The sequence below is a fragment of the Zonotrichia leucophrys genome, chromosome Z, assembly GCF_028769735.1.
Source record: "Zonotrichia leucophrys gambelii isolate GWCS_2022_RI chromosome Z, RI_Zleu_2.0, whole genome shotgun sequence".
Classification (NCBI taxonomy): domain Eukaryota; kingdom Metazoa; phylum Chordata; class Aves; order Passeriformes; family Passerellidae; genus Zonotrichia; species Zonotrichia leucophrys.
Window position 1 is genome coordinate 10,725,810 of NC_088200.1, and position 27,348 is coordinate 10,753,157.

Consider the following 27,348-nt stretch of genomic DNA (forward strand, 5'->3'; position numbering starts at 1 on the left):
CTCTGTAAAAACACCCAAGTGTAGAGAAGAACCACTGCATTTTTGTTCACACAAAAGGCACACCAGCATACGGGAGCACACCAGATTTTTCTCTCTAATTCATTAGCAAACTTATAATTCAGTGACGTCTCACCCTCATAGACATTTCTCATATGCATGTAACTTTGACTTTTTATACAAGACATTAAAAAATTGTGTAGCCAAATTGTGTAGCTTCATACCTGTGTTATAAACGGGAACCCAGTGGTAGAATTCATTCTGGTAGGGAACTGTATCAAACTCACTGCACTGCATCTGACGGAAGGTTGGCAAGTCCTTGTGGCAGGGGCTGATGTTACACATGCGATAGCGCTTCCTCTCTCCAGTGCAGTAGTCTCCTCCAAACTGGGGTCTAGAAAAGGAACATGAGACTGGGACATGAGACCATGGGTAAAAAAAAAAAAAGTTTTAAACCAAAAACATCTTTCAGGCTCCATTAGCACAACAAGGTGAGTCTGAATCCTTGACAGGGTAGAGATACTGTTCACATCACATGTTTGAGTACTCAAACATATCAGTATGAAGCACAGAGATTTAAACAACTCCTGTATCCCAAAAAAGTGCTTGGCAATACCTGGCTGAGCTCACAGCAAATTAACCTATCAAATGGACTGCTTTGAATCCCACACTTTGCAGTGCACTTGACAGCTCTCTCTGAAAAGACAAATTATTCCTGGCATTAGTGACTTGTGAAAATGAGATGTGGAGTCTTCATGAACTCAGATATGTAGTGGGGAATTCTGCCTTTCATGTTCCGTACCTGACAACTCATGTGTATGAAGCTCAAACAAAGCTGATGACTAGAAGAAAACACGAAAGGTGAGTCCTCAGGATCAGATTGCTAGAAACTGTTCTCACCTGGTGTTTGACAACATTTATTTACTCATTGCAGTATTAATAAAGCAATATTTACACTATTTCTGCAAAGCCTAAATGTTAAGTATGTTTTTTTAAATTCATTTTGCATTGAAATAAGCTCTGTGGAGGGTAAGAAATAAAAAACAAGATGACTGTAAAAGATGAGCCAGCTGAATTTCACACAGGTATGCCTAGCTGGGAAGAGAGGTGTCAGTATCTGTGGTGTCTTGATGTGGCACATGCTGATAACAGTCTCATACAAGAGAGTTTCAAGTTTCCAATGTCATAAGAACCTCAAAAATCTTAAAAAATAGGGAAAGATAGTGCACTCAGCTTACTCTGGATTATCACACAGCCTCTCTGCACTTTGAACTCCTGCCCCACATGTCCTTGTGCAATGGGACCAGGATGACCAAACGCCCCACTCGCCATGGACTGCTTCAGGAGTCTTCCCCACTGTAATGCACTCACCAGAGAAGCACCACTGAGGGGAGAAAAGAAAGCACAGAGAGCTTCAGATCATTATCACAGGGAAAACAAGAATTTTTTTAGTTTCTGTGAATTATTTTTTATTTCAGCTCATAAGAGTTGAACACTTAATGGAAATGTAAATGGAGATGTCACAGGATGACCCTCCTTCACAGTCAGCAATAACAAAGCTACTTATAGCTCGTCTCTGCACTTTGGCAGGCAGCACAGCTTGCAAAGAATGTGGCTCACAGTCACCTTGTTTTCTCCACACCGAGTGCCATCCGCAGCTGCATCCAGTTTGGAGCGGCAGGAGCCTTTCACTGAACACCAGAGGGTCTGGCAAAGGTTCTGAAAAAGGAAGAAAACTGCAGCAGTCTGAGGCAGGGCAGAACTCCTATGGCCAAGATTTTCAAAAGCTTCCCAGAGTTTTTTACAGCCACTTAAAAAGTCTTGTAAGGGTTGTATTTCCAGAGGGGTACGAGTTTTTCACAAGATAGGAACTACCAAGGGTCCAAATTTAGCTACTCATTACTGTGCAAAAAGGGACTATTTGAAAAATTAAAAAATATTGTAAATACTATCAAGTGAATTCTCTGCACTATGTGACTTCAAATATTCTCCTAATTGGCTGCTCAGCTCCTAGAAAAACACAATGGCTTAACAAACTTTGGTCACTGCTGTTTGCAGATAAGGTGAACAGAAAATTGAAAAATTTTCATTTGACGAGTACTAACCAATACCATCTTCAATTCTGCATTGCTGTCTGCCTGGAAACATACAGTGAAATCAAAGGTTAGAGGAGCCAGGCAGGCAAATACAACCAACAGCATGTCTCCAACAATATTAATGGAGGTCCCAAAACTACATGAGGAAAAAGTGATCAGGCTTCTTAAAACATCAGCTTGGCAGATGGCAAGGAAATGATCAGAAAAAAAATGCAGCCAGCTAGTTGGCAGAGAAAAAAGCATAGTGGGCTGGGAAGAGTAAAGGCTCTGGTTAGTGAATGTTTGCATTTTAAGTAACTCAGAAACTGGTGCCAGTTTAATGCAGTAGGTTGCCAATAAAACACAGCATTCCAGATGCTGCTCCGTGTGCAGTGGCTCCACAGAACAAACAGAAACTCCTGAGAGGCAACAAAGAAAGCAGGGCAAGAAACATTCCAGCTACCTTTTACCAAACCCACTTCCCTCAGCCAGAACTATTCTCCAGAAAGGGAGCACAGAGCTGGAGGCCATTTCTCCCTCTTCAGTTCACATGCACACCAGCTTTCCTTTGTTTGACATGCAGGAACCCTGCATGCTTGGAACTCCTGACTAATCAGGGCTTTGCATTAAACACCACTTCCAAGGCAGAGAAAGCAGGGCTCTCAGAGAGAATGCATGCTGCCAACAGGAACAACAGATGCAAAAGCCCAGGTTTTGACTCAGGCTGTTTGGATGTCATAGTCCAGTTCTGGAAAAGGGAACACAACTGGCAGCATCAATCTGTGAAGAAGGGATGGCTCCAAATGCCATCACAGAAAAGAGTTGATAAGAAGGATCCCACTAGCAGCTCCCACTGGGATGGGGAGGCCACATTCCAGATGTAGAAGTTAACATATAAACTGCACGCTTCCAAAAATGCAGCCCCAATGAGCTAGCAGCAATGTTCATCCAAGTGGGAAATGCAGAGTTTGGCTGCCCATTTCTGACCTGCTTCTGTTTAAAATGGCTAAGCTTGGGCACAAGCTTTGAGAGAGTTCACTTTCATTTACTTCCTCCATTGTGCGTTTACCTTGATTTGTCAACAAGAACACCAGAAAAAAGCTGATGGCATGGAACGTCTCAAAGCGCTCCAGCCCTCCAGCTGGAATACAATGCCTGGATCACTTGGGCATCTTGGTTCACTGTTTCTGGGCGATGTACACAGAACAAACTTTGTTTTGCAGTTCTCTGTTTATACCTCAAGGGTAGCATTCCTTATGAAGGCCTTGTGAAGCCATCATTGTCAGGTTCTTAAGGCAGAGCTACCCAAGTGTTCTGGCTGATGAATTTTCTCTCATTATCAGAGCCATCCTTTATTTAAACTCTTGTACATGGAATATATTTTGTGGTTTTAGTGTATAAAGTGTATTTTGTGGTTTTAATATATAAAGTGTACTCTTGCACCATCCTCAGACAATATCAGAGAAACTGGCACAGAGAAACACAGCTTTTCATTGGCAGTTACTTTTATTATTGGATTTCAAAGTCAAGAATTCACAAAGGGAATTCTTTAGCTTTGCAAGGATTTTTCCATATGTATCTCCATACCCCATAACTGTTTTTTGCCTCTAAGAATACTGAAACAACAGCAGAAGAGATGCACTACAATATGAAAAAGAACAATATGAGAGGATGCACTATGTACTGCGTGCCTTTGGAGGGAACACACAGAAATTCATGACTCTGCTATGGGCTCACTGCAAAGCAAATAAGTTTTCTCCTCATCAGCAGTATGATATACACTTTCCACCCAATCTATGAAAATAGGGTCTGTGCCTTGAAGAAAGTTGAATCCAAAAAAAGCCCTCTGTTTCATGGAAGCCAATGGCATTTTTAGAGAAAAAGGGATTAAGATGAGTATTCTGATATCTTACAGGCTGTTCTACAGAAAGCTATGGGTCTAGCTATGACTGGGAAAATTCCTCCATCTAATACATATTTTGCTTTTCTTTGCCTTATTAGAGGGACAATACTTGTATACTTCACAGGACAGTTTTGCTGCCAAAGTGCTTCATGAAAACCACTATATGAATTATAAATACTAGCTTTTTCTAAGTGAACTCTAGGGCGTCTTCAGCTAAATGCATATTGTTCTCTCAAAAAGGATTTGTGGATCAAATTCAGTCAGACATTAAAATGTACAAAACAAAAGCAGCTTGTCTGTGAGCAAGGCCAAGTAAATAGAGGAAAGGCAAAAAAGAGTCAGACCTCTTAGACAAAATGACAAAAAGACTGATGATTCAACATCCCAGGTTGACCCTACTGTTCCCAATTCCATCTCCTGCCAGTGCAACTACCAGCAAAATAGAGACCTTTCAGTAAAATGCAAAACGAGAGGATACCAATTAATTTTCTGACATATGTCCAGCTGTAAAATTGGTTAATCAGGAGATGCGAATGTAAAGGCCTATTAGGTTCAAATTCAAGGAGAGACAGACTGGGCCAGTACTGCAAAATTACATCCTAATTTTCTATCTGTACCAACAGACAAATTACAGTAACTAAGGAAACTGTAACAGCAGGTAATGAAAGCAATCTTTCAGTACCTTCTTCAGATTCAGCAGTTGTAGTTCAACACTGGTAATCATGTTATCTATTAAGGTTGAAAAGATTAATCAGAAATAATTTCTCTAAGAGAAGGGTAGATGGAGATACACACAATTATCTGAATGGAATAAACAGTCAACATCAGCAGTGCCCAGTCCAGAGCTGTGTTCATACCAGCACTGCCAACAGCCAGAACACATCTGTGTTTGACAGGGCCAGTAGGCTGGGTGCTGTCTCCAGCATTTATTCAACATTGCTGCTCAAAACACAGGAAAATTAGTGATCATTTAGCTAGGCTGGCACTTGGGAACATCGCTGCTGAGCTGTTCTATGTATAAATATGATGTGCTGGAGTGCAGGAAATAGAAACCTCTCTGAGTCCCTCAAAGAAAAAAGAAATGCAAGGTTTGAATTAGAATCCCTAGAGAAGCTGAAATATATTAAGCCACACAGACATGAAACAGAAGTGTAAGTTTTAATTTTAAGTAAGTAAAAATATATTTCAAGTGCCTTAAGAGACTGTGTTAGCTAGTAAAAGACCCTAAAGCCTAGTTTAACTTAGGTCCAGGCATAACAAAAACATAGCAGAACATTGCGTTTGTTTCTAGATAGAACAGATAGAACTACTCATGTAAATAGGTGAAATTATATACGTAGTTTTTGGGTAAGGAAACAGGTAGTATGTTTTGCGTAAATAGATAAAATCATGTACATAGATTTTGGGTAAGAACTCACACCACTTTCACACATTAGAATTAAGCTCAGACTGGTGTAAGAAAAATGTTTTAGAATCATGCTTTTAGCTGATTGGATCATTTATGAAAAAAATCCCTTGTATTGGGGTGAGAAAGAAGAAGGAAGAAGAAAAAAGGTGTGGGAGCTGCTGCTGTTGCTGCTGCTGTTTTTGCTCAAAACATCTTTGGCCAGAAAGCTTTCAGCATGGACTTTAGCACTCTGAGCCCCTTGCCTTCCAGACTGATGTACTCATGCAAAAATCAGCTTCACTACAACCAGCAACTGCCCTGTCTCTTTGAATTCACAGCACCCACGATAACCTCGACAATGTGAAGACCCAAAGACCTCTGAACATTATTCTAGTACCATTATTCAAGTAAAATACCATACCACTGTATTTTAGCTAATACAACCTGTTACTCTGCAGGGCTCCACAATCTTGTGAGGGTTGCTGTGACTGCACTTCTCCCTTGCATCTGCTCACAATACTGCTTTGCTGTGCTGTGAGACAGACCTCAGGGCACTCCATGAATTATACACTTCTGCATAAATATCTAATGCTCCATGCAAAAATATTGGTTTTCAAAGTAAGTATTTTCCACAGGGACTGAAATATTCTTTTGTTTTTTAGATCATAAAGAGTATGAAAATCAGGATGTATGGGAAGAGAACAGAACCCTAATTTCTTCAGAAAACTCTTCCTGGAACTGAAGATTTGTTCCCAGAATTATTAGATCAATTGAAAGCCACAAGGTTGAAGAATATTTTAAAATTGGACTTAAGTTGGATTAACAATTTACCTTAGAATTAGTATTACAAGTTTAAAACCAAAACGACTCCACTGCAGAAGGAGGACAGGCACTTAACCATAGATATGGCTGAGATACAGCAAATATTTTGTGAAATACAATGCAAACAGTTTAACAACTCATTTCCAGAATATGCAGAATTAAGTGTGTTAGGCAATGCCTGCACTGCACTAGCCTATGAGACTCTAAACACACTGCATTTGTAAATGAGGTGCACTGAATACACTTCCATGCAGCTCAAGAATTTTGAATTCTTACTAGGAAAATGAAGAAAAAACATTCAGCACTTACATCCATATCTTCACAGAATGTAGCATTGGAACCATACTGAAGCTGGCATTGGTGGTGCACATCATAAATTACTCCAGGAGCAATGATTGGGGACTTTAGAACTTCTTTTTGGGGGATGTCATCCAGACAGAATCCCCACCCACGACTAAAAGACAAAAATTCCATATTAAAAAACTCCCTACCACCACAGTTTTTTGATGTTTCTATACAGACTTTTAGTATATATTTCTTAGGGGTAATTTTGATTGGCCCATGTAAATAATACTTCCAGATTCCAGCCAAGTTAGGCTGAAATGCTGCAAACAAAGTAGTTACTCTGTCTAGCAAGAGACGGTTTTAAAATGGCAAAATACAGCTTGTCAAAGAGGAAACACCATGAGCTCAGTATGGTTTGCAGAGTGGCTTCAGAGAACCCTGTACTCTGCGGTTAAAGCTGCACCACATTAAGCTGGTCTTAAAAAGAATGGAACAGATTTGAACAAGTCAGTGAAGCCAAACACATGGCACTGTGGCCAAAGGCAAAGTCCATGGTGCTCTGTCAGGGCCCTTGATGGAAAGGCTTCCTTCTCCTGGTAACTGCAAAAAGCTGCAGATTGCACCAAACCCGAGCCAATACGACAGGACTTGAGTTCACTTCCAGAGTAAAAGACTACACTGAGCTTTTCCCAAATAAGTGAGCAACAGGACAGTGGTATGTCCCCCATGGAAAATAACTCAAGCACACTAAGACATCCTAAAATAATCAATGCAATAATACAATATATACTTTGAACTCCAGCACAGTTGTGTTCAATTTAGGCAAATGCTGCAACCTGACCACTCACTCTAGGAACCGTGTGATGTACTCCTTGCTGCACTGGGACCAGGTGAGGGGAGTGGGATCGTACTGCAGCTGTCGGGACATGATGTACGGGCGTTTTCCAGCAGGCTCACAGTCATTCTCCTTTCCATCATGCTGGATTCCAAAACTGGAGGTAAAAAACAACATCTAGTCATTCCAGCTGACTGGCTGTACCACAACACCTACCTAGAGGTTCCACTCTGTGCTTAAAAAGACACTTACGTTGCTTCCTCCCCTGCAGAGATGTAGCTACCTGTTTGCTAAAAGAAAATGTACACACAGAACATACAACCCAAAATCTATGAAAAATCTGCACCCCTACAGGCTTTCAAACATGTCTGCTATGCACAACAATACTGCCCTGCACAAAATAAAGAACATGCTGTCACAGACTATACTTCTGTACTTTTAAGGGAGTCCAAATACTAGTGCACAGCTAGGGCAGAAATTAAAGTTTAAACCTAAAAGTTAGGTAACAGCTGTTAGAGCTAAGACTGCTCCCTAACTCTTGAACCCAAACTTGCACCACCTTAACTAAGATGAGGCTTTGTTACATTCTGTCTTAGACTCTCTCATAATAATATCTCTACTGCTTTTTTCATTTCTAAAACTTTTGACAGACTGCACCAGAGACACTGTCTACAAAATTATTGAATGTTCAGTGAATTTTTCTCCAACCTCAATTCCTCCATCCCATTTAATTTGCCCAATCTATGTAAGCGGATCTCCACAGCAGGTTCTCTCCAGCATCTCTGACTTGCTGAGAAATTCTTTTATTCAAGAGCTTGGAGAAGTCATGAACACAAAAGTTTGGATGGTATTCAACTGAGTAAACACACATGCCCCTTCACCACCTCAGAGTGAGCATTATTGCACAATATAAATAATAACATACATAGATATTGATATATGAAGATGTTGACACCTACATTGTTAACATCTGGAGTGTGTAAGTCCAGAAAGCAGTGAGAACTTTCTCAGGTCATGATTCAGTCATGAATCAGATAAAGTGTGTTCAAAATACTTAAGACCATGTTTCTCAAAAATATAATCATATCATGACTCAAAAGTTCTGAAAGCGGAGCTAATTTCAGTCAGAACCAATTCCAGTTATGATTCAGAAGCACAAATGCACAGATCTCCCCTTTCTGCCAGGCTCTTTTCCACAAACAGGGTCTGTTGAATCCTAAGGCCGCAAACATCTAGACAGACAGTGTGGGGAAGAGCTGACTTTTGGCATTCATCCAAGGTATGGGAGCATGTCTGTCTTCTTATTTGTTGCTCATCTGTTCTTACAAACTTGTCCATACCTGAACTTCTCAACGTGTGCACTCTAGCCTGGCTTGAGGTCAACAGGGTGACAACAAACCCTGCAGTATTCAACATCCCTTATGGAGCCAGTCCTTAAGGAAAGGCCCTGCACCACTCCTGCAAGGGCAAGCACAGCAGTACTGAGCCCCACAGCCCCCAAAGGACAGAGCCACCAGCCAGCCAGGATACACAAGGAGAAGGTCACAGATGGATCAGGCTGTGGGGAATGAGTCTCCTCAGATCATTAGTGTGAGTGAAAACAGTTCCTGCCAGCAACAGGCTATGGGGACCAAGAGACAAACCCACAGCACTCAGACACAACTGGAGTGATTTCATAATTATTTATTTATTCAATTTCCTTTCTGACAGTGGTGAGGTTGAATAAATGGTGGCCAATTAATGGTCAACATGGTCATTACCATCATCATCATCATCATCATCATCATTATTATATCCTATAAGGAAACAGAGACTCCATCCTGATTGGTGGCTGGTGCACAGTGAAATTAAAGTCATTGTAGATAAAGCAATGAACATGTGACTTAGCCAAGCAACAGAGTCCAGTTGAAAAGTGCAGGCATTACAGTCAAACCAGAGTGTCCATGAGATAATGCTCTGCCCTGAGGAAAACAGCTATGTCAAAACAATTTTAAAAATCAGGGTTTTTTCAAGTGAATTAATAAACCATCTAACCAATCAAAACACCTCCAAAAATATAAAATTCTAAGAAATTTAGTTCAAACAGAAATACCCAATCGTTAAAAAAAAAAAATATCTAAAATGAAATATCCAGGAACTTTATTTATCTTAGTCTAAGTGTACCCACAATAGCATTATTATATAGAAAATACCACTTACTAAGAAATACCCTAAAAGACTTTACTGGTTCATTAAAAAAAAAAGGATATAACAAATATTAAATATATGATAAGATTAATACATAATAGTTTTTCTATAGCAGTTAAATATGTTTTCTAGCTAATCTGCACTACCGAAACACCTTGACATAGTGAGACAGGTTTGTTTTCTGTAAACGTTTTTTGGATAATGTTTTTTTATCTCTCTGTAAATGTTTTTTTAGATAATCTGGAGATTATCTAATGTAATTGCATAGAAATCTAGCATGTGTTTGGAAAAGTTAGCACGATTGAGTGATGCTATTTCATTCTGATGAATAGTTGTATATGTAAAACACACATCAAAGGCTTATGAATTTTTTTCCTGCTTTGAAATAAATTTTGATTTTAATAATAGAGACATTAACTCACTTTTTGTTTCGTTTCTGCCTCACAATTTGAGTATTAACATGCAAATAACAAATTTGACTCAGACAGGTTCCCCCTTCCCTGTCAACTGTACCTGTGTCCAAGCTCATGAGCGATAGTGAAAGCCAAGGGGAGGCCAGAGTCCTCATTGATGTTGCAGCTCCGGTGAGGCTGACACATGCCTGACAGGTGGGACAAGCCTAAGGTTTCACAGGGACGGTTCATGCCAGCACAAATGTCCTTTCTAGAATCACAGAAGAGATGCACCATTTAAAGAGCTTAAAACCACCTGTGGAGCGTCACTGACACTGGGTAGCAAGCTTCCATCTTATAATGTGCTAATTTTCATCTTGAGTAAATCACAGTGGTAAGTCTTTTACAAACATGTATGGAACAACATGCACTTTTTCTACTACTATATTATACTGTTATAATTTGCAGCCAGTATTTTTGTAGCTGTAGTGCCTAGACACATACACTCATTACCAACTCCCATAAACCAAAGTTTTAGAACCTCCATGTCTGGCAGCATTTTAAAGCACAGTTTACTAAAGCCACCACAGCTCAGCCTCATTCAAGTGAGCTGTCTGAGTGCTTTACATTTGGACAGTGAAATCTCACATCATTGAGAGACTTCATCTCACATTCTTATTTTAAGATTTTTGACTGAGAAAAGGTTGAGAAGGTGGGGAATGGTCAAAGGGTGCACTTGATCACTTGATGATCTTGGAGTTCTCTTCCAACCTAAGATTCTGTGACTCTTTTTTACTGAGCCACTTGAGGGGTGTTTTAGGTTGGTTTTTTTTGCCTGATAGAGTTTAGCCAAGGGCTGGTTTTTTTAGACCACAGACTCAATCTTTTCTATATAAATTTTTACTGACCTGGAGAGGTCTCATTTCATGCTATGACATAAACTTCCTGCATAACCTCAGATAACCTCACTTTCAAGTTTTCTGTTCCTCCTGTGCTCAGACAATAAAAATTATTTTGTGTCTCCTTAAATATGGAGGTATTTAAAACTCATATGTTTTAAAGTTTAAAAATGAATGGCAGCCTCTTTGAATAATACCTGTCCTTTCAGAGCTGCACCTGCACATTTCTTCAGGAGTTGTTCATCTGCGTGCTATCTTGTTATGATATATTGTGCCAAAGGAGAATAGAGCAGTCACTGAGCACAAAATGAAATAGGATCAAGGGGGGAAAATGACCCGAGCTGTGGAAATTGTTCACCTCTTGGGACCCACAAATCTCTGTTTTGTGACTAAGATGCATCTCTTCTAACCTGTATGCACATGTGGCATCACCAACATTTCGATCATGTTTCTGAGCTCTGTGCAGGATGAACTAAGTGATGGCTGGAGCCTATAAAGGAAATATCATTACCAAAGAAATGCAACTGAACTGCAGCCAGTCACTACTGTCATACCTGGTAAGAAGCACAGCCACATCATGGTGTGTGGGGTTGACATCACTCTTGGGATTGACACTCTTCTGCCACTTGCAGAAGCTGGCTAATGTCTTATCAGCATGGTGCACTATCTTCAGGCCTTGCTAATGGGAAATGAAGGAATATATTACCGTAAAGACCACACTGCACTGCACTAACACTTCACTGAAGTCAGCTGTGATGATGGGTAATCTAGATGTAATTGATATGCTTTTGCCTGAAGTTAGAGCCATCATTAGGAGCAATGACATCTATTTATCTAACATTGAATATTAAGTTAAAATGATGACATTCCTGTAATTGGTGCAGCTAAAGGAAAAATTACAGAATGCAGAACTCTACATACATTTTGATAAATGAGCTTCATAAGATCCAACATAGAACTGAAACTTTCAAACATTTTATATTCTCTTGAAATCAAATTTTCCTCTGAAGAGGAGGTGAAGATTACTTATTGTGGGACTTTGTGATCAAATTTGTCACTCAATGTTATGTGAACACTGTCATATTCAGACAACAATTATGCTTCAAACAGACTATTCATTTCACAATATTTCTCAATTCCAAAGAGAAACAATGCAGTCATAGAAGTTTCTTCCTCAACTTTTCATTATACGGTTTACATGCAAATTACTGAAAACCTTAATTAAAAAGTATGGAAAATTAATTAATCCAAAATTGAATTTTCTGATTTCTGGTCTTGGACATTCACTTTATCTTGCCTCAGTTTGCTTTGTTTTTAACAAGCATCAAAGTATGGGATTAAGTGTTATCAGACAGTAATTTCTGGGGAACCAAAACCCAACATTGTCATTCCTCAACAGGAATCCACATTTTTTATCCAAACAGCCACAGAAGTTTAGCAAATGCAGTTAATTGAAGGTCATCATGGATCTCAGGTCCTGATTGTCCTGTTTAGGTGGAACGTCAAGTTTTTGTCCCATCTATGCTGAGAGCTATAAGGACAGACTCTATCCCAACAAATATTTCTGAGGACACAGCCATGAGGTTCGGTTTATTGCCTTTAATAGCACTGGGACCATCTGGCTTGTGTTATAAATTCTAAGCCACTGAGAAAATCCCTTTAAGGTGTACCTCTGGTCAGAGTTAGCTCTATTGTGCATTGCATTTAAAAAATAACCATAAAATCAAGACAATCAGCATGTATTCAAGCATAGAGTAACATATTTGTGAGACAGACACATTGGAAACTATCAATATACAGCTAGTTACAGCAACAAATGTCTACTTTGTTCTCATTTTTCTTCGTTTCAAGAGATTTAAAAAAGAAAAATATGTGTTTGAACTGCACAATAAGACATTTACCTCTTCAGAGATCTGCAAATAACATAGCACTACACTTCATAGTACATTTTAGGCAATGCTAGGTAATTAAATCCTGAATGTTGATGTGTAGCTTCTGTTTCTTATGTAGTCTTCTTTGGCATCCCATGTTCTTCTGACACTTGGGAGATTTCATTTCCCCATTCTTAACCTGATTGTTATAATTACAGTTTCCTATGCAATTTTATGCAGAAATACCCGAAGTCATCAGTTAAAATACTTTGCTATCCAGGGCACCATTTCTCCTAAAACCGGACATGTTGTAGGTTTTAACAGGGTAAATTTAAAACATTATTTTAAGCAAATATAATTACAGCTCAATGCATTGAATGCAGAAGTTTTGCAAGAGATATTTTGAGGTAAATAAAAACCTTACCTCCACCTCCTCAAAGAGGATGAGCCGCACCAGCACAATGTGAATTGCATTGCCAATGCTTGGATCATGGAACAACCCTGTGACCTGTGCCAGAGCCAGGAGACATGAGATTAACTGATTCCTCTACAGTAGAACACAACTTCAGAGAGAAAATACATTTACTTCTAGCATACTGTTGATTTGGGGATTGGTTTGCTTTTTAAATTCTCAAATCATTGAAAGTTTACTGAAATCCAAAAATATGACAACTACTGCAAAGGCTAACTTGGCCTACTGAATGATGATACAGCCTTTGGCTAAAGCTACTAAGCTAAAGAGCAAAAGCCCAAACAAGATAAAAAAAGATTCAAAAATCTCTGAGTTCATAAAAAATACTAGCAGAAAGGAACACAACATCTACAGTCATACAACACTGACGGAAAGGTACATTAAGGGTGCAAATAAACCAGCATATCAAATTGTCCTGTTTTAAATAAACAGGATCCTCTCACAAAAAAGCATATTTAGTCAGTACTAGGCAAAGAGAAATTATTTGAATAATGGCTACTCTTGTGTTCTCAGAGTACAGAAAAGGATGACAAGTACAAAAGCAAAGATAACAACTCCATTCAAAAAAGACTCCACATAAAAAGCAACAAGAACCGAACTCTGCAAAAATGTGACCCAATTGTTATAAACATCATCAAAATGTTGAATTAGGCAGGAGGAAAAGGAATCAGAGCAGAAGATAATCACAATGTATCTATACATATCTATGTGTGACCTATGCCATCTATCACAGGAAATACGGATGAACAAAATGGAATGTCTTTGGGTCAAAACCGTTATGGAGAAGATCACTAAAGGAGAAATACCAAAATGAAGTAGAAATTGTGTTTACAGAGGTCTGATTTGGATATGGATCTTTTTCAAGGTACTCTACTGAAAATTGAAACATTCTAAATAACCCTAATATCTAAGGTCAGACTGTCGAGTCTTGTTTGTTCCTGAACCTGATAATGACTGGGTTTTATTCCAGGCACTTTTCCCTGTGTGGACAAAACCTCACGTGCTCGAACAACCTTTGCACCTGTTTATTCAGGCTCATTGCCTCAGCAGCAACTTGGGGCACAGCTGGGAACATACTGCATAAACTCACAGGACAGATCAGTCACCATGGCTAGAATTATACTCTGATTACCTCCACAAATATTGCACATTTCCATGATAACCAGACAGAACACATCCTCAATGTACTTTCAAGCTCAATATCTACCATGATACACATAATATCGATAACAGGTATTAATAACAGAGGGCATATCTATGGGCAGATGTTATGGCTTTTCCCAGGACCACTTTTACTTGGAAACCTGCCACAAAGGAAAGCATCTGAAGTTCAACTTTTCTTTATTCCAATGTGAACTTTGTACTCCAAGAAGGATATTTATCTGGAAAAAAAGCTGTATTGGCTTCAACTGGGACAGTTAACTTCCTTCATAATAGTTCATATGTTGCTGTTTGGATTTATGACCAAAACAGTAACAAGCTGGTTTAAAAAAAGCTAAAATGGTTTGCAAAGTCACTACAATTTCCAGCAGGCTCCCTGTGTACCTTTCTCATCCACAAATATGTGAAAGAATTTATCTCCTTAAAACCTGTAGAATTTCTCTCTGCCATTGTCAAAAATCTGAAATCACTGAGAAATAGGTTCCAAGGGGGACAGAATTTCAGTGAAAAGAAAGCTAGTGCTAGCATTTACAGCTATGAGACTTATCTCACATAAATCAAGAGAAAAATTGTCCCTACACAAAATACAAACTAAAAAAATACTTAAAAATACAGAGTTTCAATTCATATATATTAATGATACTACACTTTTCTCCATGAGCAACACTGCAGACCTGTTAGAAGATCAGCAGCATAATCAAATTCAGGTTTGCTTCATTCGCCTACCCACAAACCCCAAAACATTGCACATACCATATTCATTATGGTGAGGATATATGACTCCACATGGTCACTCCCATGATATTCAACCATTTTGCTGTCTGCCACCACAAGTGTCTCCACCCATCGCTCCTTGCTGACAGAGCGCCGGGAAACCCTCCTGGCAGCTGCGTGGTTTTGTTCCCATCTCTCCCTCCGATGCTGCTGCTGTTTGAAAAAGCTGTGGGTATCTGGAAGAGCAAAAAGCAATTCTGTCTTGAAAACATTTTCAAGATTGAACTGTATGGCTGTAAAACTTTCAGCATGATATTAGCTGGAAGTGATTTTTCTGGCTGCCACCCACCTGACCTACTGCAGAGGCAACTCCAAAGGCACACCAGACTACCAAGGGCGCTGCCCAGTGACATTTTGAATTTCCTGAGATGGATTAAACACGCACCAAAAAGTCACTCCACTCAAACACAAGGGATTAACATTGTGAGACAGAGCCAAGCTAAAAAAAAATTGAATTGGGGATTGCCTTTTCAAGGAGTTTCTCTCCTGTGGTTTAGATCTAACCTCTCCAAAGACACCAGCTGATAGTTTAAGATAAGGGATATGCTTTCTTCACAGGAGCTCATTTTTCCATTAGGATGGCACATTAAGTCCAATACATTCTTGGCACATCCAAGAATGCCTTGTTCTGTGCATGGAGAATATCCGTGACAAGTGGGGACATTTGACCAGCAGGTGTCATCTAAATACCAGCAGGGCAGCCACGGCATCCCTGCCTGCTGCCATCCTGCCCAATGACAGGACAGACACTGCTTCCACTGTAATTTTGGGATCTGTGCATCTAATGCTTTTCAGGAAGAAGTCTCTGCTCTGTAGGGTTGCTAGCAACCTTGCACTGTGTTCAGTGGGGCTAATGCCTCTCCACTCACTCTAGCTTTAAATGCCAGCTGTCCATGTTACCAGGGAAATACCAGCAACTTAAAATAATGCAGGGCCTAAAAACCAAATGAGATGCCAGTTTTACAGCAACTGCTGGCATTTTTCCAACCCATGCCCCTGAGAAATGCTACTACAGTGGTGGGATTTCCTGAGTCCTACAAAGGATCAGGAGCACTTGTTTATGTTACATGTATTGTAGCAGTCCCTTGTCATCTCACTCATGAAAGAAGATGTCCTGTTTCCAGATGGGGCACATCCACAGGCCAGAAGGGCAGTTCCAAGTGCTTACAGCCTTTCCAGCATCACCTCCATGACTGTGGGGCAGGGGACAGTTATCCAACATAACCTCCACGTCCAGTTCCCAGTGCTGAGGAGCAGCTATCCAGACACTCTGCCCTTGAAGAACGGATGACCTGGCAGCTGGGTCCCTTCACACCAGCTACACCTTTGTCATGAACGAGCTGTTTGCCCTTCAGATCCAAGCACAGACAGAACAATCATGGCATCTTGTGTACCTAACAAAATGTGGCACCACCGGATGTGTGTATCTCTTGGTGTAAAAGATGGTTTATATATTCAGGTTTTCAGAAAAGTGTTCTCTGACGTAAGCCTGCAAGAAGCCTCAATCCTGATAACACATAATGTGCGCAATTGAAATATGCCACATTAATAAACAAAATAACACCGACCACATTTAGAACTGAGCCACCGTGCTCAAGTGTCCTGTACACGACAGCAGTGAGCTATCACTGCTGTAACCTGCACCCTAACCCCGCTAACCCCCACTGCAGCACCACTCCAGCTGTCTCTCTCAATCTCTGTTCAGTTACAGCAATCATCTCCCAATGAGGGGCTATTTATGAGCTGGTATTCATTAACCTCCCTTGCACATTTGCACATTTTTCAGCATTCTTATTTCTATGGAGCACAGTTCTCATTATCTACATTTTTAAGGGTTTTGTGCTGAGAAAAACCTTCCCCACAGCTATCCGAACAAAAAACTCCGTTCAAACTGCTGGTTAAGTGCTTTGTTTATGGCCAAATAAAACTTCAGGCCAGCTGTCAGGTTTTCTGTTTACAGCTAGCAAAAAGTATTGTTAATTGTCTGGGCAGCTGATAGCAATGGAGGTAAGAATGTTTAAAGTCATAGACACTGCAGTGGTGAACAGCCCTCAGGGAAATGTTTGGAGTCCTGGTTAAGAATGAGGCTCTGTATTGTATGAAAATCTGAGAAGAGGTGAAAATGAATGCCAGATAGCCAGAGGATTCTGCAGAAAGAACTCTCCTCAGTGATGGACAACCTCCTGTGCAGGTAGTGTCACCTGGGGAGATGACATCTAAGGATGGATCCCCACTGTATGATGTCTCCTGGCAGCTTTTTTAGTTAGACAAAGCAGAGAGGACAACATCTTGAGCCACACTAAAATACAGGCAGCTACAAAGGACAGTTCTAGTTCTGCTTTTATGTCTCTCCAAATTTTGACTGTCTCTTTTAACCATCCAGCTGTGAAGTTAAATGACTTTACCTTCAATGAGAAAAGTGTTACAAGTGATTTCAGATTTCCTGAGAAATCACAGGTACCCTGTGGTCCAGGCATGGAAGTCTTGACTGGGAGTCCACCAGTTCAGGACTATCCAAGAAGCAAGGAATGGCCTGACACTAGGAACAGTGCTGACTGGGGAAAACCTCTTTTCCATCATAACACCTGAGCACAGCTCATTCCACAAGAAACAGAAGGGAGAAAGGGGGTACTCCTACCCTGAGGGTTTCCATGGATTTCTGAAGAAGAGGTATAACACAGATAGGAATAGTGCTGGAGTCCTTAGGAACAGAAAAGGAATGTAGTGCTGAGAGAGTAGCCAGGACAGTCTAAGACTAAACAAGAACAAGGCTGGTAAGAGATTCAGGTAACAAACTACATGAAATTCAAGCAGCAACACTCAGAAGTTTCTAGCTGTTGTGGGAGATAATTTTACAGATATGAAGCTTTCATTAGAAAAACTGATTCAGCCCAACAAGTAACATACCATGTCCTAACATGGATATGTGATATCCAGATATTTGACTGCATAATTAGAGGCAATGGTGCAGATTACAACATTTCATCAGCTTCTAGATAGAAATGGCTGATAAACTTCAGCAAAATAGTTGGGTTTTAAGATCGAATTCCAAATTATTTTTAGTGAAAATAAAAACATCCCTTGAAACTACCCTACAAATCCTACTTGACTAACGACAACATAAAAGGCCCTTAACTTTCAGCTACTAGGAAAGACTTTGAGTTATCTGTAAGATTCACCCATATAAGAAAAAAAGCAGTATTGCACAAGCTTTTTCAGGACAGTTTAAAGCTGCATGGTTTGTGTATGTGAAAAAAAGCTCTACCCTCTAACAAATCAATTTAATTTTTCATCAGGTGATAACATTCTTTGCCAGTCCTCTGTAAGAAAGGACCTTTCTAATCGTTAACTATTAGATGATCTCACTTTAAAAACCTCCACCAAAGTTCTTCTTGACTTAGAATAACTCACCCATTCAAAATGAGCTTGATTGTTAAGCAGTTAATGTCTGCTTGTCTTCTACCACTCCAAACTCCCTAAAAGAGCAAACATGACTCACCTCACTTAAAGGCATTATGTGAGATTTCCATAAAACAAGCTTTTTCCCACTTTGTTTGCTGCTGGTGCTGCTCAAGGAAGAGTGCAGCGTACAGTGCAGCACAAGGGGACCTCCAGGTGCTAACTACACATCGCCAGCCTTCAACGCCTTTGGAGGTACTCAGGGCTTTGCAGAAGCAAGGGGAAAATGTCTGGAAGTTCCCAGAAGAGGAGGATTACTGAGTTGAAGAGGAGAACTCTCCAAGTGGAGACTGTCACACAAAATGATTTGTGTCTTCACTTTCTACTCTCAGCTCCCTTCCCTTTGCACAAGAGCTCTGTCATTTTTGCCACTCTTATACTGTTCACAGTCAAAATACTACAGCCCCAGATAGGAGGTGTGAATGATGCTAGACAAATAAATTCCACACTGTTCATAACTTGCTACATATGACTCTTCCAAACCCTTACACTCTTCCAAAACCCTTCACTTTGTTCTAAGACATGCCGTTAGTTTAACTATTAACAAAATGATATCCTTTAGGGGTGAGTTTTTCAAGAGGTCAATAAACTGTGTTGAAGCACAGTCACTGCACAAGCAATACTCTCCCTCACTCATAAGAAAGTGAGCAACTTTCACAGCTGATCTACTTACTACTACTAGCTACTACTTATTACTACTGGCGAGAACTTACTGATTGCTTACAAATCAAATTCAGCGAGCAATCCTCTTCCCTGTTCCCTCCTGAAATAAACAACACAGTTTTCTACACACAGGATCTGCTTATAAACAGACAAAACTAAGTCTGGATGATGACAATGTGAGAGTAAGGACTCACATGCCATAATGGGAAAATTGGTGTAAAAATGGAAGCGAGCGTGTGAATTTAAAACTGAAGAGATAATCAAACCAGGTGTTTTTACAAGCATTTCTAAAACAGGCCAAGCTAAGACACAAATGCTTTCTGAGTGTGAAGAAGTGTTCACACAGGAAACTATTACAACTTCTTAATCACTTACAAGCCCATGCTGACAACCCCCAGGTCCCAGCAAAAACAAGCACAGAGAAAGCAAGCTTACAACTCAGCAAGGTTTGTTTAACTTTGACATTCCTGCTGTCAAAAACATGGCATATCAAACAGTGAAGTCACACCACTCTGGAGTAGAAGGAAGCTAAACTGGACCTGTCTTGACTGATGCACTCAGTCAGATACTGCTGCTGAGTGTCTGCTGCTCATTAGCACTCAGGCTGTACAGATGGAATGATAGATGCACTGGGCATCAGGAGGTACACGGAGAGCAATATCGTGGGAGACATATGCCTGAAGTTGCCAATGCTCTGCATCAATGATTGTCCTTCTGACTGAATGTTCTTATTTTTTTTACTTAGGAATTAAACCCAAGACAATAAGGGACAATTAAAAATTACAGCTGTGTCAGATGTTTTCCTAGGAGTACATTACTCCATGTAATTTGAACTTTCCATGTTCATTCATTTGGCAACTTTAGTGTCTGGTGCCTCTTATTTTAGTGAAAACATTAATGAAATGGATTAGAAGTGACATTTCCATGAATTAATCCAGCTCTTGGTAAAATGGCATCTCAATACAATTTAACTTGCAGCACAATTCTATTAAATTTTAAAGAAAAATAAGTATCATCTAAAACAAAATACACTCACTGTGAAACAAATTTGCAGATTACAAACTCCCAATGAATTATATCTATGTATTAATGTCTCTTGCCAAATAACTTAAGAACTGCTAACCTAAAAATAATAGAGAAATGTAGTTTTGGGGTACCATTATGATGAAAATTAGAATTAAAACATACAGGCCTTATAAATAATTTTTCTCTTTTTAAGTCTCTCTAAAAATTCATTCACAGAAAATTTATGCAGAAAATCCTGGAGTGATGTCTTAAAGTAGTTGTCTCTGCATTGTGTTTATCTGATTTTCAGTTTGGTTTTCCAAATAGTATCCAGGAGCTCTTGAACCAGACTCCAAGAATTTCTGTTCCATATCTTTGTTCCAAAAATTTGTGTTCCATAAATTTAATTCATATAATAATGAAAAAAACCCCAAACTGGTTACATGCTGGCAATCAGAGGTCACCAACCAGCTGCAGTCAGGACCAAGAACAAGGGTAAAAGGCTACAATGTCTTATTCATTACCACAAAGACGGGGACATGCTGGAGAGTTTCCAGAGAAGGGTAATGGGGCTGGGGAAGGCTCTGGAACACAAATCTGATAAGGAGCAGCTGAGGAAGCTGAAGGTGTTTATTCTGGAGAAAAGAAGGCTCATCACTCTTTACAACTCCCTGACAGGAGTGTGTGGCCAGGTGGGAAGTGGTCAGGAGAAGATAGGGAGAAGTTCCTAAGAAACTAGGGACAGGATGAGAAGAAATGGCCTCAAGCTGAGCAAGCAGAAGTTCAGGTTTTGTATTAGGAACAAGTTCTCCAAAAGGCATGCCAAGCACTGGAAGAAGCCCAGGGCAGCTGTGGAGTCAGAATTCCCAGAGGTATTTAAAAACATGTAGATGTGGCACGTAGGGGACGTGGTTTACTGGTGGACTTGGAATAACAGTTGGACTCAATGATCTTAGAGGTCTCTCCCAACCTAAAAGATTCTGTGACTCTGGTCCCTTAGCTTGTATGCTCCAGGTAAGTTTGTGCTGGCATTATAGAACTCAGCAGTGAAAGAAAATGCTGAAACATTCAAAGGGTACATATTTTATGGGGTTTCATGGATAGGAAGAGTGTTACGAACCAGCAGGATTCAGAAATTGGCAGCATAGGTCTCTGGAGTGCCCAATAGTTCTGTAAGATCACTTTGTGAAAATCCCTTTCACAAAGGCACTCATTGCAGGCTGCCCTAATGCCAAACTCCAACAGCTGGCAAGGCCACAGGAATGGAGGACAGGGCACCAAGGCAAGGAAAGGTGCCAGAAAAAAATCTCCAACAATTATGCTGGAAGAAGCAAAGAACAAGAAGAGACTACTAAAGATTGTAATTCCAAGGATTTGAGCACTGTGAATGCTTTACATGGAAGGTTTGCTCTTTAAAAGTGGCTCACACAACAGAGAATGTGGTTTTCAAGCTGTGAAGATTTCAACCAGCCTCTAAAAGGACCGGAGGCAGCTCAAAGGGGCCTCCACCTAATGGCTTTAGTAAGTTTGTGAGTATAGCAGCAGGCTGGGTGCTGTGCCACAGAGGCTGGGGAGAGTAATTTCTCTTGTACAAAAGCAACTTGAGCCTCTTATAGCATTCATAGGAAAGTTCACCAGACCAATTGAATCTAAGCCCAATAAGCATTAGCAGTCATCTCCTCATGAAAGAGTAACTGAGAATAATCACATTTGATTCATGGATTCTAAGTAAGCTTGTGCATTTCCTTTTACTTCAGAAATTGGCAGCTGCATTTTTATCAGACAACAAAGTCCCTACAGCACTGATACCTATCAAATCCTAATATGAAGAATCATTTTGTTCTGTTCCCAACAGAATCAGAAGCTGAAGAGTAGCAAAGGAGACAGCTATGACAGCATAATTCTCTGCTCTGAACTGTAATGTGCTTTCTTCCCCACTGGCCCATCCTCAGCCAGGCTTTCCTGAGATTTTACCCCCTGGTAAATAAGCTGATGCAGAACTGAAGGGGAGCACTTGGGTTTCCCCATGCAGAAAAACAAGAGGCTTCTGCTCACATGTGCTTTCTTGTTTAGCTCACAGAATCTAAGAACAGCCCTCTGCAAAGACCTCAGTATGTCACTGCCCCTCCTTGGAGAGGACAGAATGCTGCTCCATACAGCAAGGGGCCCATACTGGCTTTCAGCAACCACCGAGGAAGGTCTTCCTCCACACAGGCACCCTTTGCAAAATGCTCCCTGTAATACCCTCATCATGCCAAAACCAGTATGTTTAAAGGGCTTAAGGAGTACAGGTGCCTGTTTCAAACACTGTCAAGGCCACAGATGGAACTTGCCATAAGATAAATCACCACAGTGAGAACTTGAGTTAAGCACAGAAGAGAGGAATTTGGAAGGTGCTATTCCAGGCCTGGTGGCAGGATCTGGTTAGCACACTGTGGTTAACACATCCGGACAAAAATTCCTCCTGTGGCAAATGGTGGAAAAGGAAACACCTGCTCATCCACTTATCACCCCAAGTTGTGGGAACACCATCTGTGACCATCCTGTGGCTCCCTGGAACTTGGGCTGTATGAAAGTGGTACTCCAGGACACCAGGTGAAGAAGGACCAAGGGGATGGCGCTCACTCCACAGGTGCTGACTATCTTCTGCTTGATCTCACCCTCCTTCAACCCTTCTACTTCTCTCTATTTCTCTACCTCACATTAATTGTTAAATAAGATCCAGACTGTTAACTTTAGCATATGGTCTTGTTTGCACCTTAATTCAGGCAGAAACATCTCTCACAAATCAGATTTTAACATACCCCCAGCACTGTTTTGCCTGCTTATGCTACCCCATGCAGAATCCCAAATTTAAGTGGGTTTAAGGGCCTCCTCTAGGCCCCCAAGACCCAACCTGTGCACCACAGGAACTCCTCACTGGCTCATCATTTCTCTTCAAGTTAATAAAGCAGAATCAGCTACTCTGTGCTTGCAAATGATGAGTGCAGAGCCAGCTGGGACCAGCTGCTCCTGCCTCCTCTCCAGGAGGGATAGGAAGGAAGTCAGAGGCAAACACACAGAGGCAGCACAGCACAGCTGGGCGATGCTACCACTCCTGTGATTACCAGGCTGCTGAGTGGTCCCAGAAGAGGATGCAGCCTCCCTGCACTCTGAGATACTGCTCCAGCTCACAGCTTCACCCGCACAAAAGCTGAATCTCAGCAGTTTGGTGAGAAACTATGTGTGAAAGGAATGGCTGATGAACTAAAGCTATTTCACATCATCCCACGACTAAGCTGCTCCTTGTCCTGATCTTACAGCATTCTTGTGCACCTCCTTCCTTAAGCGCACCTCTTCCTTTCCCAAAACACCAAACAATACCCCTCACTGAATACTCAGCCAGGTTCCAGCTCAGCTGTGACCCCCAGGAGTCCAGGCATCTGAGCCCCTCACGCCATTCTCAGGCCAACCCTCTTTCAGATGTCAGCACTCTCTGCCCTGACACCTCCACTGTGCTCAGACTCATTCTGGGCCAAAGACAGCATGGAAAGTGCTGTTCAGCTCATCCCCCAGGAAACTCCAAACAGCTCTAAGAGTCAAAACCAGCAAGCAGATAGCTGTGCCTGTCAGACCTGCTGTGATAGAGTGAATGTCCATGGCAGAGGCACAGCCCAGCCACTCCTCTCAGCAGTCAGGATCTGGCCGCTCTGAGCGAGAGACAGAGAAAATTTGATGTACTCACAAAGAGAGCTGTATGCTACTTGGCTGCCATGCCAAAGAACACTGGAGTATTTCAGTGATTAGCACAAACATGATCTCATTGTGTGGGAACAGTGATGAACATGAATATCCACAGTGTTCCACAATGAGAACAAATGCCAGCTCAGCACTTGCCTTACATATAAAGAAGTTACATGGTGAACCAGAATACACATTGTAGAGTATACCACAGGTATCTTTTAAATACAGTTTCTCAGGCAAAGTTATTAAACATCATGTCTTTATGTTCACCATATAAACTGCCTGATTTTGCAGCTATTTTATATGTTTACAGTGTCAGGTTTCTGCTACATATTCTGGCATTGGATTAGTATTGGATTGTGTATTTTATCATTCAGTTAGTCAAATACACTCACATTTATAAGAAATACAAGTTTTGAGTCCAGCCTTCAAAAAGTACGGCTTTGACTGTGACATATTACAAACAATCTCTTTCAAGATGTTAACAGAGAGGTTACTGAATATGCACATGCAAAGGAATTGAGGAGCCTAGTTGAAATTATCCCCACTATTACCCCATTACTTTTTGGAACTCCATCACAAAAACATAGGCCAGATTTCAAGACAGATTTATCTACTCTAACTTCCTCAGATGTAAAAATAAGTCAATAATTCAGAATAAAACACACGGATTTGAGAGAGTTCTCCAGTTGTAACATGGTAGTCCAGTTATGAAGCCCTAGATAGAAATATATCATTTCAAGTCTAAGCATAAAGCAGATAAAATTATTTTTTTCTTTAAAAAATGGTTCCAGATAGAAGTTTGTCTTTGTACTTGCAGATTTGACTGACTAAGAAATAATCTGACCTCACTGACTAAATATTTATGTATGTATGAGGATGCATTTTCTTACATAAATTAACAAGGCATCCAGTAAAATAAACATGTGGTTATTTCACTGAGCACTTGTAATGAGAATTTCCTGGGCTTACAATCAATAGGTTAAAAATTGTCAGTTATCTGCCCTGAAATTCTGACTTATAACACAAAAGGGCAGGAGAATGTTGAAAAAATAATCTAGATTAAACTTCCCCCATTTTACCAGCATCTTATCTAAAGTCTATTAAGTAGGAAGACAGATGCCTGCTTTTTTCAGAACTAACCTGAAGGTATTCTCTATGTCAGCTGTAGAAGCACCTGTAGTACATTAAAGAAAATATATCATACAATTTGTTAGCAAAACACACAGAGGGACAAGAAGGTGGAAGAAATGTACTCTAAAACCAAATATAAAGCATTTGCAGCACTACCCATAACTTTTAAACAAAACTATTTCAGTCATCCAAGCGCAGAAGGTCCATTATGGTCCCTTTACAAATTGCCAGATTTTATTTTAGTGCTGCATTTCAACATTTTATTTAGCTTATTGGTATAAACACATTCCTTTTCACATTTTTTTCTCAAAAATATTTTTTTCACAGTTAATAAGTAGTGTGCACTAAAAGGACTTGAGAGTGATTCTAAAAGCTAGAAAGCAAGACAGTAATAAGTGTTCTACAAATGCTCTGAAACTCATGGGAAAAACAGGTGTCCGCTTTTAGTGAAGCGAAGATGAGATTTGGTACTTACATCAGCCATTTTATGTGTTATTGACATTGTCAGGATTTCTCCAGTGATCCCATTCTACAAACTGTACCTGCTCATTAATTCACTAAGGCTAAGTTTATGGAATCTGTTGCAGCACAATGGACATGGCCCAGCAGACAGGCTGAAACACAACAGAATTCAGGCCATGGTGCCAGTTCCATGTGAGAATCAAAGAAAAATAGCCTTTTCTGAGACTCCCATATTGCCAGAGCCATCTCAGCTGTGTTCCCCAGCAGCTTTTGCACCCCCACTGCAACCCTCTCTACACACAGGATGCTCAGCTCTCCCCTTTGTTCTCTTCGTGCAAAGCAGCAAGCTGGTTGCTAACTGCAAGCTCAGAAAGTTCTGCAGATCCACAAAGTGTGATTAGAGAGCAAATAAAGCAGAGCTGTGCTTCCAATGCAAAGGGTAATCCAACAGGGTCTGGCAAACACATTTTATCTGACAGCTACGTCTGCTTCACCCCGTCCACTCTGTCACCATCCTGCTCTCACCTCAGGATCTTAGAAATAGGGCAGTACCAAATCAATTTCTGTAGCAAGAGCCAAGCCTGAAAGAGAAGTATCTCTAACCACTTCATCTGCTACCACTGAGTTTTACTACCTAAAAACCTTAAAAACTACAAATCACTCTAAAGATGCCAATTGATAGTAACACTCAGAAATCATTTACCAGAACTAACAGAGCAAGCAAATAGGTAATGCCATTTGTTTTATAACAGAACTAATTAGCTGTTCTAATGGACTGCATAAGCCCTTAGGCTTGACTTGTAATATCACATTTACAAGACTTAAATTTCAACTGCTCTTTCCCCCTTGCTTTTCTGAAATTATGAAGAAAACAGCACTTTTCCCAGACATCACTCAAAGCTACCATGACTTATTTTCATTATGAAAGGGCTGTGAGGAGCAAGATGAGCATGAGTCAATATGTATAAACAAGGGTGAAGGCTGGAGAGAATGCCTGGATCCTATTCCTTGCCTCATCAGCCATCCTTAGAAACATCCAAAATAAATAAACATTTCCATAAAATACTGTAGTCCGTTCAGTCCTCTTGGCACCCTCACATGAGATGAAATTTGAAAGGAAGATGGGAAAAGGGAGAGCACTGACTAACAGGTATCAACTTAGTGAAATTCTGAGCTCCATTTTCTCCATCTCCCAGTCTTTTTGCACCTATCTGAAGACCTTCATGCTTGAGGTATGCTGCAGACACAGAGGCCACGTTCTCAAGAAAGCACCTCATCAAATAAACTTTCCCTGCACCAAAGTTTATTTTTCATCAACAATAGCTACTATAGTTCACCCATAATTCCTGAAACTTGACATCTCAGTTTTAAATGTTCAAACCACAGTTCAAGAAGTGAAAAGTACCCCAACTAAACTAAAGCTTAATGTCTGTGATGTGGAGAAAAACAGTTATAGAAAGATGAACAGAGTAGTCTTCGAAGTGGTAGTTATACAATGGCTTTTAATTAGTTTGGTTTTGGATTAGATTACTAAGAAAAATCAGAGAAAGCCAATCTAAAACTAATCCTGAAACAAAATTATACTCTTTCAAGGTTTGATATGATATCACTCTTATAACACTGCTTATGCTATAACCTTCTTATCCCTGGGCTTACACAACAGAGTTCATTTGGCCTTTCTCTGGACCAGCTGTTGTTTTTTCCATTCCATTTCTCCACTGCCTTTAAAATACCAATCACACCAGTGTGCTCAAAGAAAAAAGCATTTTGAGGGGCCTCCTTGTCCCTGGCCGAGGCCAAATGTCTTAACTATCAGATGATGTTACTAAGCAATACAGCCTT

General features: G+C 40.4%; 1 protein-coding gene across 1 annotated transcript in view; it reads right to left on the reverse strand.

Annotated features, from left to right (window-relative positions):
• The window catches only part of ADAMTS12 (ADAM metallopeptidase with thrombospondin type 1 motif 12), a 142,305-nt gene that overhangs the window by 52,155 nt on the left and 62,802 nt on the right, over window positions 1-27,348 (reverse strand). Inside the window, exons 4-12 of the mRNA XM_064735531.1 lie at window positions 15,040-15,236; window positions 13,078-13,161; window positions 11,337-11,461; window positions 10,005-10,154; window positions 7,318-7,461; window positions 6,494-6,638; window positions 1,624-1,716; window positions 1,236-1,381; window positions 222-391 (exon numbers count right to left, since the gene is read on the reverse strand). Of these exons, the coding sequence (XP_064591601.1) occupies window positions 222-391; window positions 1,236-1,381; window positions 1,624-1,716; window positions 6,494-6,638; window positions 7,318-7,461; window positions 10,005-10,154; window positions 11,337-11,461; window positions 13,078-13,161; window positions 15,040-15,236 (1,254 nt within the window). The remainder of the gene's footprint in view (window positions 1-221; window positions 392-1,235; window positions 1,382-1,623; window positions 1,717-6,493; window positions 6,639-7,317; window positions 7,462-10,004; window positions 10,155-11,336; window positions 11,462-13,077; window positions 13,162-15,039; window positions 15,237-27,348) is intronic.